This window comes from Strix uralensis, chromosome 3 (genome assembly GCF_047716275.1).
Source record: "Strix uralensis isolate ZFMK-TIS-50842 chromosome 3, bStrUra1, whole genome shotgun sequence".
NCBI lineage: Eukaryota > Metazoa > Chordata > Aves > Strigiformes > Strigidae > Strix > Strix uralensis.
The window spans coordinates 64914761-64935762 of NC_133974.1; the positions used below are offsets into that span (position 1 = coordinate 64914761).

General features: G+C 46.7%; 2 protein-coding genes across 2 annotated transcripts; both read left to right on the forward strand.

Moving 5' to 3' along the window:
• Positions 1-1854: 1854 nt before the first annotated feature.
• Positions 1855-7559, forward strand: LOC141941636 (A-kinase anchor protein 12-like). The gene is given in 4 exon segments (XM_074864605.1): positions 1855-1864; positions 2469-6138; positions 6140-6296; positions 7391-7559. Coding segments are annotated over 4 exon segments (3846 nt in total). The 3' UTR covers positions 7400-7559.
• A 4037-nt stretch (positions 7560-11596) lies between these two features.
• LOC141941637 (A-kinase anchor protein 12-like) lies at positions 11597-17300 on the forward strand. Its single transcript, XM_074864606.1, is given in 4 exon segments — positions 11597-11606; positions 12210-15879; positions 15881-16037; positions 17132-17300. Coding segments are annotated over 4 exon segments (3846 nt in total). The 3' UTR covers positions 17141-17300.
• Positions 17301-21002: the final 3702 nt, after the last annotated feature.

Here is a 21002-nt window from a genome sequence, read left to right on the forward strand (position 1 = left end):
CTCCCTTCGGGGGAAACGACACGAATAGTCCAGGTGAAAATTTCAAGCGGGCTCCTTCGGGGCAGCGCGGCTCTGGCTGCGCGCGGTGCCGGTGCCGCGGCGGGGCGGGAAGAGACCAGACGCGCGTCAGCAGCCGGCGCGGGGCGGGGCCGGGCCGAGGGGCGGGGCGGGGCCGGGCCGAGGGGCGGGGCCGGGCCGAGGGGCGCGGCGGCGGCGGGGAAGCCCCTTGCATTGTTTCTCTTGTCTCCCCGTTGCCGGGGTTTCCGCGTGTGGCAACCGGGGGCCCAGTGCCTCAGCGCGGGGCGACTCGCTGGGGTGTGGGTGCCGGAGCGCGCCTCCGCCTCTCCGAAGTGCTGTTTGACCGACTCGGGATTTCCTGGCGGTGCGGGAGCATTGAAAAGGACCGGCTTCGACATTTCTGTCACCGCGAGAACCCTTTCCAAGGCAAGCTTGCGGAGATTTTAAAATTTCCTGTCACCTCAGTCAGACGTTTGATGCGGTCCTTGCAGCACAAGGCTGTGCTAAATCTGGAGACGCTAACCAGGGGGTTTTCTGCCGTCCCAGAATCTGACAGTGTCTGCAGCTGAGGAACGGAAAGGAAAGGGAGTGACCGCAGCGATGATGCTGTTTTACGTTGATCGGGCAATAATGCAGTAAAATACCTTAAGAGCTAAGCTTGCTGAAATTGAAGGAAATGCAGAAGTTAGCGTCAGTGATATGTTGTAAAAATGTTTGCATGAGAGAAACGAAGCTCTTGCTCTAGAGCTGTTTTAATTTCAATGAAGCAAAATCCAGAGGAGATTAACGCCGTGGCGGGGGGGGGGGTGTCTGCTTGCACGTGTGGCGGCAGGGTCCCAGCCTGTGATACCAAAACCTCGACGCTGTGTCCGTTGAACTCCGTACATCTCATTTAAGAAAGTAGCGCGTGAGCCACTGAAGTGTGAGAGCTGGCACCATAAACTGATTGGGCTTTGTGAAAAGGTAGTAGTATTTGGAGGAGCAAAGAGTTCAAAGGAAAAGACATCTTGCACTGCTGGTTTTGCACAAACTTCTATCGTTCTATGGGAAACAAAATGGCATTATGAAATTTAAATAAACCAACCCCACTTTTGTTCCTGATGATAACTAACTGACATCAGAGTTTCTCTCGGCTTGCTGTTGTATGCTGCTGGATTTCCTCACTCCTATTGTTTTTGCTAGAGCTAGTGAATGAATTCAACAAATAGTGGAGGTTTATTAATGCAAAGTACTTTAGCTTTACAACACCTATTGACCACAGAGCCTGTAGAAGCCCTGGTCTGTTTGGAGCTGACCCTGGGGAGGACTGTACGTGATTTGAATCAGTTAGTAGGGGACGAGACATCCTACCGCTGTTTACAATAGGGTTTTCATTAAACTCGATGTTTAATGAGCTTATCACATGCTGAGCCTTTTTCCTCAAGGGTTCTCTATTTTTTTTATTTCCTTTTATTGTTAGTAATTAAAGGTTAAACTGCTTTGCAAAAGCAATCTCTGTATAGGGTTGCACAGTGAGATCGTTTGAGGCTTTCCTCATTTAATAATCCTTGTGGAAACTTGGATTTTCACCGCAACACAACTGCTTCTACAGGACACTTTGCAAGAACTACATCTAGCTTGTAGTACAAATCACCGTTTCTTTGAAGGGACGGAGTGCCTCTCCTTATTGGTAGGCGGGAGTGTTTTAAGCTATCATGTGTCTAGTTCGTGCAGGTGGAGCTACATCTCCTTTGTGGTGAGTTTGCCTGTGGTGTCTATGTTACTCCTTATGCAGTCGTTTTGCTAAAGAAAATTTTTAATCTGGTTTTCATTGTGCATCGTTAGGAGCTCTCAAGAATGCCCCAACGTAGGAGCCTCATCGTTAGGAGCTGTAAAATGAGCTTTTCTTTTCTTGTCATCATTTTAGGTCAGCACAGTTTTTCGGTTTGGTTTCTTTTTTTTTCTCTCGGAGGTCTCTCTCCGCCCGGAAAGTATACGGAGCTTTGCTTCAGGAATCATTACATAATTTCTGTACATTCTTTGAGTAATGATAGCATAGAAATATTTTTTATTTTCTCACATAAGTTTGCCTTGAAGTAAAAAACCAAAACCCAACAAACAACAAAAAACCACAAACACAAAACCCCACAAAAAGACCTGCAAAAGAAGGAAGGAGAATGAGAGGCTGTAAGCTGGAGAGGTGCATTTGCAAATAAACTTCGGAAAGACCCATACAATGACCTGAGGCAGAAGAGGAATTCTAGCAACCTTAGAACAAAAACTAGTCGTTAAAAAAAATTAATAGTAGCGCACAGAAGAGGCACGCAGATAATTAAACAAGCATGTTTAGGAAGGTTCGATAAAAATGAAGAAAAACACATTAAAAAAGTTATATATATTTATATAATGGTATCCTATAGCATTAAATTGAGAAGGAAACTAACTGGTTTTTGTTGTTGTTGTTTACACAGTTGGACAAACAGAACATTCCAGTGCAACTTTGAAAGAAGACACGGAAACTATGGAGGCAAGTCCGTCTGACTCAAGCACCAAGGACGGTGTAGTAGATGCTGAGAAAGAGGATGCTCATACAGTCGAGCGGTTGCCATCTTTGGAAGAAGACGCAGAAGACCGTGCATCTGAGCCACAGTCTTACGATCTGGGTTTTAAAAAGGTTTTTAAATTTTGGGCGTTCAGATTCACAGTGAAGAAGACACGAAAATCAGAACCTGCTGATTTTCAGCCTGTTCAACTGCTTACTGTAAAAAAGCAAACACAAGTCCCTGAAGGAGCTGGTGATCAAAAAGAAGTCGGCTCAGAAGAAACAGCGATGCCTGAGGATGCACTCTCTGCAGAAGACAACACCAAAGACACACTGAAAAATGAAAAAACAGAAGATGAATCTCCTAAAACACCAGAAGCAAAGGAGATTTGTTCTCAGTCAGCTGCCTTAGCCACTGATACTGCATCGCCATTAAGAAAATTTTTTACTCGGGGATGGACTCGATTTGGAAAAAAGAAGAGGTTTAGGAAGCCTAAAGAAGATGAACTACAGTCTCCTACTAAAGAAGACGGGCAAGAAAAAGAGGGGGCAACGTTAATAACTGAAACCAGTGAAAAGGAGGAGAAATCTGAGTTTGAGGAGCAAGATGAGGAGAGGAACGTGACAGAAGTAACTACTGAAGAGCATGAGAAGGAGCAAAGTGAAGATGAAAAACAGCCGTCAGAAAGGATTGTGGCAGACATAGGAGTGGAAGCAAGTGGGAAGGAAGAGCTAATCAAGCATGATGAGCAGGAACAAAAAGAGGCTGTAACAGCAGCAGTTGTTAAAGAAAGTGCGATGGAGAAAAAAGCTGGAGATGATCAAGAAAGAAAACTGGTGGAAGTCTCAGATGATCTTGGTAAAAAGGAAGAAAAAACTGAAGAAGGAGAAAAAGAAAGTGAGCAGCTAAAAACAAGCTCAGTGGTAGCTGTTGTTTCTGATATTGTGAATGGAGAATTGAAAACATCCTCAGAAGTCCTACCGGCGGGAGACAAACTGGAGTCAACAGGGAAGTGTGAAATAGATGTCAGAACTGAAATATCCTCTGAAGAGAGACCTGAAGCAGGGTCTTTGGCAATTGCAATTTCTAGTGAACAGCTTAAAAAATCTGAAGGAAGAGAAGGAAATAAACGTGCTCCGCTAGAGAAAGAAACATTTGATGAAAGAACAGAGGAAGCAGAATTGAAAATATCACCCACAGCAGAAGACATCACACAAGGAGAAGCTCTGGACACAACCACAGAGAAGAAAGAAAGCAAAGAACATGAGACAAAACTGACTCTGGGTGCTCCTGGATTGAAGTCCTTTTCTACTTCTGAATGCTCAGTTGACACAGAGGACGATCAACAGTCTATCAAACCCACTGGTGAAGGATTACAGGGAAAAACTAGCAGAGTTATGACTGATACTATCAAACCAGGTGAAATAACCACAGAAATAACGCCTGAAGAGGCAGCTGGAAAGAGGCCTCCAGAAGGTATCACAAATGAAGCTGAACTGCTGTCTTCTCAAGAAAAAAATAAACTGCAAGGCAGCCCTTTAAAGAAACTCTTTATGGGTACTGGATTTAAAAAACTGTCTGGAAAGAAGCGGAAAGGCAAAAGAGAAGAATCTAAGTTAGGGGAACAGGGTGAGCCAATTCAGCACTTACCAGCTTCCCCAGATAGCCCAGAGGAACAAAAAGGGGAGAGTTCTGCTTCTTCTCCTGAGCAGATGAATGAAATTCCTTCTTTGGAGAAATCTGTAGACGGAATGCAGGTCACTGAAAATGAAGACGCTGCTATTGCAGATGTGGCGCGCAAAAGAGAAGGTCTTACGCCCTGGGCATCATTTAAAAAGATGGTGACTCCCAAGAAGCGTGTCAGAAGACCTTCTGCAAGTGATAAAGAAGAAGAAATTGATAAGACAAAGAGTGTTGCAGTGTCTGCAACCGAAAATACTATTGATGAATATCAGGGAGAATTAAAAGAAGATGGGATGGACCAGAAACCAGAGAAAAGCACAGAAAAGCCCAAAAAAAAGGTTGGCACCTCTGTGTTCTGGGAAGCTTTTTTATGTGGAGGTTCTTCAAAGAAAAGAGCCAGGAAATCATCATCATCATCATCTGATGAAGACACTGAACATAAGCTTGGTCGAGAAAGCCAAAAAACAGACGAGTCTGGACAGAACAAAGAAACGGCAACAGGTGCAGTTCTTACTAGTTCTCAGGAGAGCGATCAAGGACGAGGGAATTCTTCCCCAGAACAAGCTGGAAGCCCATCCGAAGGGGAAGCTATTTCAACACGGGCACCATTTAAAAGGTTAGTCGCTCCAAGAAGGAGATCCAAAACCAGAATGGAAGAGAGAACGGAAGACTCTGTTGTGGGATCTAGCCTTGAGCATTCAATGTCGGACGGTGAGCCTGGAAAAGACGAATCATTCGTTCCATTTAGAAAACTGATGCCTGGGCGTAGGAAGAAAAAGTCAGATGGAAAGCCAGCACCAAGTCATCTTAAACAAGCAAGAGAAGACATGGCAGAAACAACTGAAGAAGATTTGGATATTCCAGCTGTTGTTCCTTTATCTGAATACGAAGCAGCAGAGCAGGAGAAAATGGAAGGCCAACAAGCGAAAGATGCTGAGGCGATGAGAGAACAAACCTCAGAGAAGGAGAGAGCAGAAAAATTGGAGGAGACCCTAAGAGTTGAGCAAGCACATGAGGCACTGGTACATGCAGTTACTGTTGCCCTTGTGGAAGGGGAAAGGGCGGTTACCGGTACCGAAGAAAGGTCACCACCTTGGCTATCTGCTGCTCTGACAGAGTGCATTGAGCAGGCAAAAGAAAAGGAAGAGAAAGAAACTGAGAAAACACTTGAATCAGATGTTGCTGTGGAAGAAGCAGTGGTAGCTGCTAAGACAGTGCCAGAGATGAGAAAGGCTGTAAGTGATGACACCACAGCAAGTGAGCTAGAGCTGACCTCAGAAGCAGTGACAGCTCCGGAGGAGACGGCAGAAGCTTCCTGCACTGAAGAAACAATGGAAGTGTCCCTTGCTGAGGAGACAGCTGAGATGGTTTCTGCTGTTTCACCGTTGTTAGAAACCCCAGATCCTACAGAGGAAGTGACGCCTGTACAAGAAGTAGAGGCCGCTGAACAAAATTCGAAAGAATTAGACAAACAGACACAAAAAGTTCTTCATGAAGTTGTTGAAAGAGTAAAGTTAGCAGGTGTAGCACAGCTGGTTAGTGAAAGACCCGGGTCAGCAGCTATAATTACAACAGTACAAGGCATTGAGTCAGAAGTGAAAGCTGACGCTAAAGATGGGAACACTGTAGGCCAGGAAACTGTTTTGCCTGGACAGTCCTTGGAAAAAGGAGAACACAAGGAGGATGGCCTCCAGCCCCAGGGAAGCGCAGGGAGCGTTCAGGGCCAAAACGGAGTCGAAGAGGGTGTTCTACCCGAAGGTTCAGAGAGAAATGAAGTACCTGCTGCAGTGAAAGAAAGCACAGAAGGATGTGAAAATGTAGATGTATTGAGAGACGAAAGCCAGTGGCAGGCATGTGAAAAAGCAGCTGTAGAAGACCATGAAGAAATACCTGAAGTGGAGGGGACAGTAGAGGAATCTTCATCACACGACAGAGTTTCACAGCGTCAAAGCAGTCACTTCCAAGGAAGAGATATCTGTAAAGGAGGAGCCTTCAGAACCAGAGAAGCTGCCCATAACAGAATTGACAGTAGAGGAGACGAGCGACGAACGTATTCCGGAAGTACAGACTGCAGTGAGTCTTACACATAACACAAAGGTTGATTTGTCAAATTAAAAACCAGCACGTGTTAGATCTTATACCTAATTCAAAACCAGGTCGTGGCCATACTACTGTCAAGGACCTTCCTTGTGCAGCCTGTGGCAACTGAAGTTAATTTCTGGCGAGACACACACACAGATGTCCAGAAGCAGCAGCCACTGAGGCCTGTGTGCAGAGTGAGGTGGATGCAGTTCCTGCAGAAATGGAGTAGGAGATGGTGTGCATTGCTGAAGCAATTGCCATTAGGGCTCCTGCACAGCACAGTGTGACTTAACGGATTATATGAACCCCTGAGATGCCTATGTGAGCCGTATGGCACCATACATAGTGGATGGTAGCTTCGCTTGTAGGCAGAGATACAATTGTAGCTGAAGTACCTCTGCAAAGGGCAGAAATGAAATGACACCACTATGGCCAGTTTTAAATGTGCGGAAATTATTGTGGCTGATGTTCTTCCCTACCTCCCCACCACCTTCCTGGCTTAGTCTTTGTTTCAAGTGCTGTCAGCTGTCCCTTGCTTTAGGCTGCCCTTTGTTTAATGAGCTGTGTGTCCTGAGAAACTGAACACAAGCTAGAATCATGGTGACCCGCTAGTCTCTGTGTCATCACCTCACACTCTTCCCATAACTTGTTTCTTCTCTGTACAGCCACCCTCACTTTAATGGCCTTTGACTCGGCCTGGAGTTTCGGGGGATATTTCTGGGAGGTAGAAAATGTGGCTTCCAGTTCTCCTAGATACGCACTCATACGGCACGTGTTTAATGTGTGGGATTTAATCTGCAAACACTCTTCCTCTCTAACAAAGCTCTTTTTAAAATCCTAAAGGATGTGAGCGTTGCCTTCCGTGGTAAACCTGGAGTGCCTTATGTACCAAATCTCTTTGCACTACGGTGAAATCTGAATCGGAAATGATAGGCACAGTTTCTCCCTAGGATATTTAACTGCACTTGCTTCACTAAGTCATGAGACCTTTATCTCTGTCTTTGAGACCTGCCTGGGAAAATAAGATATTCTTGAGAGAATAAGTTGTCACTAATAAAGCTTTTTTACTGTCGTCTGTCTTTCAGATGTGCTAAGCATCCACGTGACATTTGGAGAGATGCCAGTCCTAGAGAACAACTGACAACCCTGCGACAGAACCGGGAGCTTTATTCACTACCCTTTATTCTTAGATGTTAAGACAGTTTTGTTATTTCTATTAAAAAAACCCAATGCCTTCAACGTTGGCTATATCCACACATTTGTTCCATTCGAAGGTCATTTGCCTCTGCCCCAAATACACCACTTAGACTGGAGATGCACAACCGAATGGATGGACAGACCACTACAATTTGTACCACCGTTATTGTCGTCCCCTCACTTCATGTGTGTCCTGTCTGTCCCATCTCCTTGAATCCCTTCACTCATCCCTGAATCCCCCCCCCCCTTCTCTCCGCAGTCTTCCTTACCCCCCACATCTTCCGTAGCTGCCTCGATTTGACCTACGAGTGGCTGTAGATGCTGCTTGACTTGTGTGTGAGGGGGAAGAGAAGGGCTGACTGATGGGAACACATGAGAGACTTCTGGCCCAGTGGCAGATGTGGCTTTATCAAACAGCAGGAACTGGATCACGCACAAATTCTTGAGCAAGACGCTCAAGATTGCTGCTGGGGTATACTCCTGACGGCACTGAAAATCCAGAGGTGCTTGTGATTTATGTTCACAGACCTTGGACTTCAGACATTAAATTTTTCTAGCCGTCTACGTGCTACGGGTAAGGGTGTTTAGCGGCATTTGTATCTCAAAAGGCTTGCATAGATTCATGCCTGAACTCATTTTGTCAAGCTACATGTTTACTTTCTTATCTCAGCTAAGATGCTAAATCCCGTATCAGCAAATACCTACCTGCACTGGTCACAGCAGATGTAGGGATCTTGAAACACGACAGGGTGCCTGTCCCTCTTCTTGCTTTCATACTGCGTCAGGGGACTCCTGCTGCAGGTGACTGATCTCAGTGTTCAACCCCGGCATTTGGAAGTAGAGATCAAGCCAGCATCTCCCACCAGACTTTGTGCTCAAGGCACACAACCTCTGCCGGTCCTTTTGCAAGGTTTATGCATTTATGCTATCCTGTTACTGGTTAACGTGAAGCCCCTAAACAGGCATCAAAGTAGAGCTCGGAGACCAAACCTCTTGGCACGCCAGGGAGGTTTGTGTGCTGTCTTCTCTTTTGTAAGGCTCTTTTATTGGCAATAGCTCAAGCATCCTGCCTCTTAGCTCAAGCTATGGAAGCAGATCTGGCTTTCCCATTTAGATCCAGAGCACGCGGGAGGCAGCTGTGCTCCTTGAGGAACCCGCACAGCTCGGATACGGCAAGTGCCTGGGGATGGGCAGGCAGCTTGCCAGAAGCACGGAGGATTCCTGAGATGGTCCCGTCTGGATGCTGAGTGCTGGATATTTGTCATTCACACCGCCACACGGGAGGGGAGCAGGCCTGAGGAGGTTGATGGCCCTGCAAGAAAGGATGTGGTTTGGCATGAGGAGCAATGTGGATCAGGCGGCCAGTGGGATTGGCAGCACAGGGTTTGGAGTCCTGGGTTTTGGGGAGATGGATGAGATGTGGTAAAAGAGGGTGACTCTTAGCTCTGTGAACATTTGAAGACGCCGCCAACAAGATGGAAGCTTAGCCACCACAATACTAATATCCAATTTAGGGCTGATGTCACTTCTAGCCGGACACTAAATTTAACCTTTACAAAAGTAAGAATGAAAGAGAAGGGTGTAGTAAAGGCCTGTGTCTGTCTGGCTCCAACATTCTCTTGAAAAAATATATCAACTCTTCAAAATAGGAAGAACAGTTTTAAGAAGTCTCCTATCCCTCCTTGAAAATTACACCCATTTCCAGAGCTTGAAAAACCGACAGAGCTCAGTCCTTAGTGCAAGGACTGATGATCCGATGGAACGAGGGCAGCAGAAGTCCAATATGCCATGGGAGCTGCTTCCTGGGGACGGTCTCTGTGTAAAGTCCTGTGGCAGCTTGACCCTGTCCTCATCATCTGGCCTGCAGATATGTCTCCATCCCTCCTACAAAGGCACCGGACTAGAAAGAATAACTAGCAAGACGCCTTTTCCTCGAAGCAGCTGGACAAGAGGGAATTGTGAAAAATTGCAAGGCATCTCCAAGCCAGCTGCTGTCCTGGAAGGCAGATGTCCTGAGAAGCCTCCGTCACACTGAGTTTCAGTGTGGAGAAACAGCAATGTTTCACGTGTTTGTTGTTTAGGAGGGGTGAACTCCTTGGGGCGTTTAACTCGCACCTCTGGAGGTTTGGTCTGGATGTTTTGTGGCAAACCGCACCGAGAAAGCGTCCCAGAAGCGGGAGCTGAGGCGGTCTGTCGTTTCGAAAGGGGCTGTTTCTTCCTGCCGAGCCGCCCGCCCTCTCCTCCCTTCGGGGGAAACGACACGAATAGTCCAGGTGAAAATTTCAAGCGGGCTCCTTCGGGGCAGCGCGGCTCTGGCTGCGCGCGGTGCCGGTGCCGCGGCGGGGCGGGAAGAGACCAGACGCGCGTCAGCAGCCGGCGCGGGGCGGGGCCGGGCCGAGGGGCGGGGCGGGGCCGGGCCGAGGGGCGGGGCCGGGCCGAGGGGCGCGGCGGCGGCGGGGAAGCCCCTTGCATTGTTTCTCTTGTCTCCCCGTTGCCGGGGTTTCCGCGTGTGGCAACCGGGGGCCCAGTGCCTCAGCGCGGGGCGACTCGCTGGGGTGTGGGTGCCGGAGCGCGCCTCCGCCTCTCCGAAGTGCTGTTTGACCGACTCGGGATTTCCTGGCGGTGCGGGAGCATTGAAAAGGACCGGCTTCGACATTTCTGTCACCGCGAGAACCCTTTCCAAGGCAAGCTTGCGGAGATTTTAAAATTTCCTGTCACCTCAGTCAGACGTTTGATGCGGTCCTTGCAGCACAAGGCTGTGCTAAATCTGGAGACGCTAACCAGGGGGTTTTCTGCCGTCCCAGAATCTGACAGTGTCTGCAGCTGAGGAACGGAAAGGAAAGGGAGTGACCGCAGCGATGATGCTGTTTTACGTTGATCGGGCAATAATGCAGTAAAATACCTTAAGAGCTAAGCTTGCTGAAATTGAAGGAAATGCAGAAGTTAGCGTCAGTGATATGTTGTAAAAATGTTTGCATGAGAGAAACGAAGCTCTTGCTCTAGAGCTGTTTTAATTTCAATGAAGCAAAATCCAGAGGAGATTAACGCCGTGGCGGGGGGGGGGGTGTCTGCTTGCACGTGTGGCGGCAGGGTCCCAGCCTGTGATACCAAAACCTCGACGCTGTGTCCGTTGAACTCCGTACATCTCATTTAAGAAAGTAGCGCGTGAGCCACTGAAGTGTGAGAGCTGGCACCATAAACTGATTGGGCTTTGTGAAAAGGTAGTAGTATTTGGAGGAGCAAAGAGTTCAAAGGAAAAGACATCTTGCACTGCTGGTTTTGCACAAACTTCTATCGTTCTATGGGAAACAAAATGGCATTATGAAATTTAAATAAACCAACCCCACTTTTGTTCCTAATGATAACTAACTGACATCAGAGTTTCTCTCGGCTTGCTGTTGTATGCTGTTGGATTTCCTCACTCCTAATGTTTTTGCTAGAGCTAGTGAATGAATTCAACAAATAGTGGAGGTTTATTAATGCAAAGTACTTTAGCTTTACAACACCTATTGACCACAGAGCCTGTAGAAGCCCTGGTCTGTTTGGAGCTGACCCTGGGGAGGACTGTACGTGATTTGAATCAGTTAGTAGGGGACGAGACATCCTACCGCTGTTTACAATAGGGTTTTCATTAAACTCGATGTTTAATGAGCTTATCACATGCTGAGCCTTTTTCCTCAAGGGTTCTCTATTTTTTTTATTTCCTTTTATTGTTAGTAATTAAAGGTTAAACTGCTTTGCAAAAGCAATCTCTGTATAGGGTTGCACAGTGAGATCGTTTGAGGCTTTCCTCATTTAATAATCCTTGTGGAAACTTGGATTTTCACCGCAACACAACTGCTTCTACAGGACACTTTGCAAGAACTACATCTAGCTTGTAGTACAAATCACCGTTTCTTTGAAGGGACGGAGTACCTCTCCTTATTGGTAGGCGGGAGTGTTTTAAGCTATCATGTGTCTAGTTCGTGCAGGTGGAGCTACATCTCCTTTGTGGTGAGTTTGCCTGTGGTGTCTATGTTACTCCTTATGCAGTCGTTTTGCTAAAGAAAATTTTTAATCTGGTTTTCATTGTGCATCGTTAGGAGCTCTCAAGAATGCCCCAACGTAGGAGCCTCATCGTTAGGGCTGTAAAATGAGCTTTTCTTTTCTTGTCATCATTTTAGGTCAGCACAGTTTTTCGGTTTGGTTTCTTTTTTTTTCTCTCGGAGGTCTCTCTCCGCCCGGAAAGTATACGGAGCTTTGCTTCAGGAATCATTACATAATTTCTGTACATTCTTTGAGTAATGATAGCATAGAAATATTTTTTATTTTCTCACATAAGTTTGCCTTGAAGTAAAAAACCAAAACCCAACAAACAACAAAAAACCACAAACACAAAACCCCACAAAAAGACCTGCAAAAGAAGGAAGGAGAATGAGAGGCTGTAAGCTGGAGAGGTGCATTTGCAAATAAACTTCGGAAAGACCCATACAATGACCTGAGGCAGAAGAGGAATTCTAGCAACCTTAGAACAAAAACTAGTCGTTAAAAAAAATTAATAGTAGCGCACAGAAGAGGCACGCAGATAATTAAACAAGCATGTTTAGGAAGGTTCGATAAAAATGAAGAAAAACACATTAAAAAAGTTATATATATTTATATAATGGTATCCTATAGCATTAAATTGAGAAGGAAACTAACTGGTTTTTGTTGTTGTTGTTTACACAGTTGGACAAACAGAACATTCCAGTGCAACTTTGAAAGAAGACACGGAAACTATGGAGGCAAGTCCGTCTGACTCAAGCACCAAGGACGGTGTAGTAGATGCTGAGAAAGAGGATGCTCATACAGTCGAGCAGTTGCCATCTTTGGAAGAAGACGCAGAAGACCGTGCATCTGAGCCACAGTCTTACGATCTGGGTTTTAAAAAGGTTTTTAAATTTTGGGCGTTCAGATTCACAGTGAAGAAGACACGAAAATCAGAACCTGCTGATTTTCAGCCTGTTCAACTGCTTACTGTAAAAAAGCAAACACAAGTCCCTGAAGGAGCTGGTGATCAAAAAGAAGTCGGCTCAGAAGAAACAGCGATGCCTGAGGATGCACTCTCTGCAGAAGACAACACCAAAGACACACTGAAAAATGAAAAAACAGAAGATGAATCTCCTAAAACACCAGAAGCAGATGAGATTTGTTCTCAGTCAGCTGCCTTAGCCACTGATACTGCATCGCCATTAAGAAAATTTTTTACTCGGGGATGGACTCGATTTGGAAAAAAGAAGAGGTTTAGGAAGCCTAAAGAAGATGAACTACAGTCTCCTACTAAAGAAGATGGGCAAGAAAAAGAGGGGGCAACGTTAATAACTGAAACCAGTGAAAAGGAGGAGAAATCTGAGTTTGAGGAGCAAGATGAGGAGAGGAACGTGACAGAAGTAACTACTGAAGAGCATGAGAAGGAGCAAAGTGAAGATGAAAAACAGCCGTCAAAAAGGATTGTGGCAGACACAGGAGTGGAAGCAAGTGGGAAGGAAGAGCTAATCAAGCATGATGAGCAGGAACAAAAAGAGGCTGTAACAGCAGCAGTTGTTAAAGAAAGTGCGATGGAGAAAAAAGCTGGAGATGATCAAGAAAGAAAACTGGTGGAAGTCTCAGATGATCTTGGTAAAAAGGAAGAAAAAACTGAAGAAGGAGAAAAAGAAAGTGAGCAGCTAAAAACAAGCTCAGTGGTAGCTGTTGTTTCTGATATTGTGAATGGAGAATTGAAAACATCCTCAGAAGTCCTACCGGCGGGAGACAAACTGGAGTCAACAGGGAAGTGTGAAATAGATGTCAGAACTGAAATATCCTCTGAAGAGAGACCTGAAGCAGGGTCTTTGGCAATTGCAATTTCTAGTGAACAGCTTAAAAAATCTGAAGGAAGAGAAGGAAATAAACGTGCTCCGCTAGAGAAAGAAACATTTGATGAAAAAACAGAGGAAGCAGAATTGAAAATATCACCCACAGCAGAAGACATCACACAAGGAGAAGCTCTGGACACAACCACAGAGAAGAAAGAAAGCAAAGAACATGAGACAAAACTGACTCTGGGTGCTCCTGGATTGAAGTCCTTTTCTACTTCTGAATGCTCAGTTGACACAGAGGACGATCAACAGTCTATCAAACCCACTGGTGAAGGATTACAGGGAAAAACTAGCAGAGTTATGACTGATACTATCAAACCAGGTGAAATAACCACAGAAATAACGCCTGAAGAGGCAGCTGGAAAGAGGCCTCCAGAAGGTATCACAAATGAAGCTGAACTGCTGTCTTCTCAAGAAAAAAATAAACTGCAAGGCAGCCCTTTAAAGAAACTCTTTATGGGTACTGGATTTAAAAAACTGTCTGGAAAGAAGCGGAAAGGCAAAAGAGAAGAATCTAAGTTAGGGGAACAGGGTGAGCCAATTCAGCACTTACCAGCTTCCCCAGATAGCCCAGAGGAACAAAAAGGGGAGAGTTCTGCTTCTTCTCCTGAGCAGATGAATGAAATTCCTTCTTTGGAGAAATCTGTAGACGGAACGCAGGTCACTGAAAATGAAGACGCTGCTATTGCAGATGTGGCGCGCAAAAGAGAAAGTCTTACGCCCTGGGCATCATTTAAAAAGATGGTGACTCCCAAGAAGCGTGTCAGAAGACCTTCTGCAAGTGATAAAGAAGAAGAAATTGATAAGACAAAGAGTGTTGCAGTGTCTGCAACCGAAAATACTACTGATGAATATCAGGGAGAATTAAAAGAAGATGGGATGGACCAGAAACCAGAGAAAAGCACAGAAAAGCCCAAAAAAAAGGTTGGCACCTCTGTGTTCTGGGAAGCTTTTTTATGTGGAGGTTCTTCAAAGAAAAGAGCCAGGAAATCATCATCATCATCATCTGATGAAGACACTGAACATAAGCTTGGTCGAGAAAGCCAAAAAACAGACGAGTCTGGACAGAACAAAGAAACGGCAACAGGTGCAGTTCTTACTAGTTCTCAGGAGAGCGATCAAGGACGAGGGAATTCTTCCCCAGAACAAGCTGGAAGCCCATCCGAAGGGGAAGCTATTTCAACACGGGCACCATTTAAAAGGTTAGTCGCTCCAAGAAGGAGATCCAAAACCAGAATGGAAGAGAGAACGGAAGACTCTGTTGTGGGATCTAGCCTTGAGCATTCAATGTCGGACGGTGAGCCTGGAAAAGACGAATCATTCGTTCCATTTAGAAAACTGATGCCTGGGCGTAGGAAGAAAAAGTCAGATGGAAAGCCAGCACCAAGTCATCTTAAACAAGCAAGAGAAGACATGGCAGAAACAACTGAAGAAGATTTGGATATTCCAGCTGTTGTTCCTTTATCTGAATACGAAGCAGCAGAGCAGGAGAAAATGGAAGGCCAACAAGCGAAAGATGCTGAGGCGATGAGAGAACAAACCTCAGAGAAGGAGAGAGCAGAAAAATTGGAGGAGACCCTAAGAGTTGAGCAAGCACATGAGGCACTGGTACATGCAGTTACTGTTGCCCTTGTGGAAGGGGAAAGGGCGGTTACCGGTACCGAAGCAAGGTCACCACCTTGGCTATCTGCTGCTCTGACAGAGTGCATTGAGCAGGCAAAAGAAAAGGAAGAGAAAGAAACTGAGAAAACACTTGAATCAGATGTTGCTGTGGAAGAAGCAGTGGTAGCTGCTAAGACAGTGCCAGAGATGAGAAAGGCTGTAAGTGATGACACCACAGCAAGTGAGCTAGAGCTGACCTCAGAAGCAGTGACAGCTCCGGAGGAGACGGCAGAAGCTTCCTGCACTGAAGAAACAATGGAAGTGTCCCTTGCTGAGGAGACAGCTGAGATGGTTTCTGCTGTTTCACCGTTGTTAGAAACCGCAGATCCTACAGAGGAAGTGACGCCTGTACAAGAAGTAGAGGCCGCTGAACAAAATTCGAAAGAATTAGACAAACAGACACAAAAAGTTCTTCATGAAGTTGTTGAAAGAGTAAAGTTAGCAGGTGTAGCACAGCTGGTTAGTGAAAGACCCGGGTCAGCAGCTATAATTACAACAGTACAAGGCATTGAGTCAGAAGTGAAAGCTGACGCTAAAGATGGGAACACTGTAGGCCAGGAAACTGTTTTGCCTGGACAGTCCTTGGAAAAAGGAGAACACAAGGAGGATGGCCTCCAGCCCCAGGGAAGCGCAGGGAGCGTTCAGGGCCAAAACGGAGTCGAAGAGGGTGTTCTACCCGAAGGTTCAGAGAGAAATGAAGTACCTGCTGCAGTGAAAGAAAGCACAGAAGGATGTGAAAATGTAGATGTATTGAGAGACGAAAGCCAGTGGCAGGCATGTGAAAAAGCAGCTGTAGAAGACCATGAAGAAATACCTGAAGTGGAGGGGACAGTAGAGGAATCTTCATCACACGACAGAGTTTCACAGCGTCAAAGCAGTCACTTCCAAGGAAGAGATATCTGTAAAGGAGGAGCCTTCAGAACCAGAGAAGCTGCCCATAACAGAATTGACAGTAGAGGAGACGAGCGACGAACGTATTCCGGAAGTACAGACTGCAGTGAGTCTTACACATAACACAAAGGTTGATTTGTCAAATTAAAAACCAGCACGTGTTAGATCTTATACCTAATTCAAAACCAGGTCGTGGCCATACTACTGTCAAGGACCTTCCTTGTGCAGCCTGTGGCAACTGAAGTTAATTTCTGGCGAGACACACACACAGATGTCCAGAAGCAGCAGCCACTGAGGCTTGTGTGCAGAGTGAGGTGGATGCAGTTCCTGCAGAAATGGAGTAGGAGATGGTGTGCATTGCTGAAGCAATTGCCATTAGGGCTCCTGCACAGCACAGTGTGACTTAACGGATTATATGAACCCCTGAGATGCCTATGTGAGCCGTATGGCACCATACATAGTGGATGGTAGCTTCGGTTGTAGGCAGAGATACAATTGTAGCTGAAGTACCTCTGCAAAGGGCAGAAATGAAATGACACCACTATGGCCAGTTTTAAATGTGCGGAAATTATTGTGGCTGATGTTCTTCCCTACCTCCCCACCACCTTCCTGGCTTAGTCTTTGTTTCAAGTGCTGTCAGCTGTCCCTTGCTTTAGGCTGCCCTTTGTTTAATGAGCTGTGTGTCCTGAGAAACTGAACACAAGCTAGAATCATGGTGACCCGCTAGTCTCTGTGTCATCACCTCACACTCTTCCCATAACTTGTTTCTTCTCTGTACAGCCACCCTCACTTTAATGGCCTTTGACTCGGCCTGGAGTTTCGGGGGATATTTCTGGGAGGTAGAAAATGTGGCTTCCAGTTCTCCTAGATACGCACTCATACGGCACGTGTTTAATGTGTGGGATTTAATCTGCAAACACTCTTCCTCTCTAACAAAGCTCTTTTTAAAATCCTAAAGGATGTGAGCGTTGCCTTCCGTGGTAAACCTGGAGTGCCTTATGTACCAAATCTCTTTGCACTTCGGTGAAATCTGAATCGGAAATGATAGGCACAGTTTCTCCCTAGGATATTTAACTGCACTTGCTTCACTAAGTCATGAGACCTTTATCTCTGTCTTTGAGACCTGCCTGGGAAAATAAGATATTCTTGAGAGAATAAGTTGTCACTAATAAAGCTTTTTTACTGTCGTCTGTCTTTCAGATGTGCTAAGCATCCACGTGACATTTGGAGAGATGCCAGTCCTAGAGAACAACTGACAACCCTGCGACAGAACCGGGAGCTTTATTCACTACCCTTTATTCTTAGATGTTAAGACAGTTTTGTTATTTCTATTAAAAAAACCCAATGCCTTCAACGTTGGCTATATCCACACATTTGTTCCATTCGAAGGTCATTTGCCTCTGCCCCAAATACACCACTTAGACTGGAGATGCACAACCGAATGGATGGACAGACCACTACAATTTGTACCACAGTTATTGTCGTCCCCTCACTTCATGTGTGTCCTGTCTGTCCCATCTCCTTGAATCCCTTCACTCATCCCTGAATCCCCCCCCCCCTTCTCTCCGCAGTCTTCCTTACCCCCCACATCTTCCGTAGCTGCCTCGATTTGACCTACGAGTGGCTGTAGATGCTGCTTGACTTGTGTGTGAGGGGGAAGAGAAGGGCTGACTGATGGGAACACATGAGAGACTTCTGGCCCAGTGGCAGATGTGGCTTTATCAAACAGCAGGAACTGGATCACGCACAAATTCTTGAGCAAGACGCTCAAGATTGCTGCTGGGGTATACTCCTGACGGCACTGAAAATCCAGAGGTGCTTGTGATTTATGTTCACAGACCTTGGACTTCAGACATTAAATTTTTCTAGCCGTCTACGTGCTACGGGTAAGGGTGTTTAGCGGCATTTGTATCTCAAAAGGCTTGCATAGATTCATGCCTGAACTCATTTTGTCAAGCTACATGTTTACTTTCTTATCTCAGCTAAGATGCTAAATCCCGTATCAGCAAATACCTACCTGCACTGGTCACAGCAGATGTAGGGATGTTGAAACACGACAGGGTGCCTGTCCCTCTTCTTGCTTTCATACTGCGTCAGGGGACTCCTGCTGCAGGTGACTGATCTCAGTGTTCAACCCCGGCATTTGGAAGTAGAGATCAAGCCAGCATCTCCCACCAGACTTTGTGCTCAAGGCACACAACCTCTGCCGGTCCTTTTGCAAGGTTTATGCATTTATGCTATCCTGTTACTGGTTAACGTGAAGCCCCTAAACAGGCATCAAAGTAGAGCTCGGAGACCAAACCTCTTGGCACGCCAGGGAGGTTTGTGTGCTGTCTTCTCTTTTGTAAGGCTCTTTTATTGGCAATAGCTCAAGCATCCTGCCTCTTAGCTCAAGCTATGGAAGCAGATCTGGCTTTCCCATTTAGATCCAGAGCACGCGGGAGGCAGCTGTGCTCCTTGAGGAACCCGCACAGCTCGGATACGGCAAGTGCCTGGGGATGGGCAGGCAGCTTGCCAGAAGCACGGAGGATTCCTGAGATGGTCCCGTCTGGATGCTGAGTGCTGGATATTTGTCATTCACACCGCCACACGGGAGGGGAGCAGGCCTGAGGAGGTTGATGGCCCTGCAAGAAAGGATGTGGTTTGGCATGAGGAGCAATGTGGATCAGGCGGCCAGTGGGATTGGCAGCACAGGGTTTGGAGTCCTGGGTTTTGGGGAGATGGATGAGATGTGGTAAAAGAGGGTGACTCTTAGCTCTGTGAACATTTGAAGACGCCGCCAACAAGATGGAAGCTTAGCCACCACAATACTAATATCCAATTTAGGGCTGATGTCACTTCTAGCTGGACACTAAATTTAACCTTTACAAAAGTAAGAATGAAAGAGAAGGGTGTAGTAAAGGCCTGTGTCTGTCTGGCTCCAACATTCTCTTGAAAAAATATATCAACTCTTCAAAATAGGAAGAACAGTTTTAAGAAGTCTCCTATTCCTCCTTGAAAATTACACCCATTTCCAGAGCTTGAAAAACCGACAGAGCTCAGTCCTTAGTGCAAGGACTGATGATCCGATGGAACGAGGGCAGCAGAAGGCCAATATGCCATGGGAGCTGCTTCCTGGGGACGGTCTCTGTGTAAAGTCCTGTGGCAGCTTGACCCTGTCCTCATCATCTGGCCTGCAGATATGTCTCCATCCCTCCTACAAAGGCACCGGACTAGAAAGAATAACTAGCAAGACGCCTTTTCCTCGAAGCAGCTGGACAAGAGGGAATTGTGAAAAATTGCAAGGCATCTCCAAGCCAGCTGCTGTCCTGGAAGGCAGATGTCCTGAGAAGCCTCCGTCACACTGAGTTTCAGCGTGGAGAAACAGCAATGTTTCACGTGTTTGTTGTTTAGGAGGGGTGAACTCCTTGGGGCGTTTAACTCGCACCTCTGGAGGTTTGGTCTGGATGTTTTGTGGCAAACCGCACCGAGAAAGCGTCCCAGAAGCGGGAGCTGAGGCGGTCTGTCGTTTCGAAAGGGGCTGTTTCTTCCTGCCGAGCCGCCCGCCCTCTCCTCCCTTCGGGGGAAACGACACGAATAGTCCAGGTGAAAATTTCAAGCGGGCTCCTTCGGGGCAGCGCGGCTCTGGCTGCGCGCGGTGCCGGTGCCGCGGCGGGGCGGGAAGAGACCAGACGCGCGTCAGCAGCCGGCGCGGGGCGGGGCCGGGCCGAGGGGCGGGGCGGGGCCGGGCCGAGGGGCGGGGCCGGGCCGAGGGGCGCGGCGGCGGCGGGGAAGCCCCTTGCATTGTTTCTCTTGTCTCCCCGTTGCCGGGGTTTCCGCGTGTGGCAACCGGGGGCCCAGTGCCTCAGCGCGGGGCGACTCGCTGGGGTGTGGGTGCCGGAGCGCGCCTCCGCCTCTCCGAAGTGCTGTTTGACCGACTCGGGATTTCCTGGCGGTGCGGGAGCATTGAAAAGGACCGGCTTCGACATTTCTGTCACCGCGAGAACCCTTTCCAAGGCAAGCTTGCGGAGATTTTAAAATTTCCTGTCACCTCAGTCAGACGTTTGATGCGGTCCTTGCAGCACAAGGCTGTGCTAAATCTGGAGACGCTAACCAGGGGGTTTTCTGCCGTCCCAGAATCTGACGGTGTCTGCAGCTGAGGAACGGAAAGGAAAGGGAGTGACCGCAGCGATGATGCTGTTTTACGTTGATCGGGCAATAATGCAGTAAAATACCTTAAGAGCTAAGCTTGCTGAAATTGAAGGAAATGCAGAAGTTAGCGTCAGTGATATGTTGTAAAAATGTTTGCATGAGAGAAACGAAGCTCTTGCTCTAGAGCTGTTTTAATTTCAATGAAGCAAAATCCAGAGGAGATTAACGCCGTGGCGGGGGGGGGGGTGTCTGCTTGCACGTGTGGCGGCAGGGTCCCAGCCTGTGATACCAAAACCTCGACGCTGTGTCCGTTGAACTCCGTACATCTCATTTAAGAAAGTAGCGCGTGAGCCACTGAAGTGTGAGAGCTGGCACCATAAACTGATTGGGCTTTGTGAAAAGGTAGTAGTATTTGGAGGAGCAAAGAGTTCAAAGGAAAAGACATCTTGCACTGCTGGTTTTGCACAAACTTCTATCGTTCTATGGGAAACAAAATGGCATTATGAAATTTAAATAAACCAACCCCACTTTTGTTCCTAATGCTAACTAACTGACATCAGAGTTTCTCTCGGCTTGCTGTTGTATGCTGCTGGATTTCCTCACTCCTGTTTTTTTTGCTAGAGCTAGTGAATGAATTCAACAAATAGTGGAGGTTTATTAATGCAAAGTACTTTAGCTTTACAACACCTATTGACCACAGAGCCTGTAGAAGCCCTGGTCTGTTTGGAGCTGACCCTGGGGAGGACTGTACGTGATTTGAATCAGTTAGTAGGGGACGAGACATCCTACCGCTGTTTACAATAGGGTTTTCATTAAACTCGATGTTTAATGAGCTTATCACATGCTGAGCCTTTTTCCTCAAGGGTTCTCTATTTTTTTTATTTCCTTTTATTGTTAGTAATTAAAGGTTAAACTGCTTTGCAAAAGCAATCTCTGTATA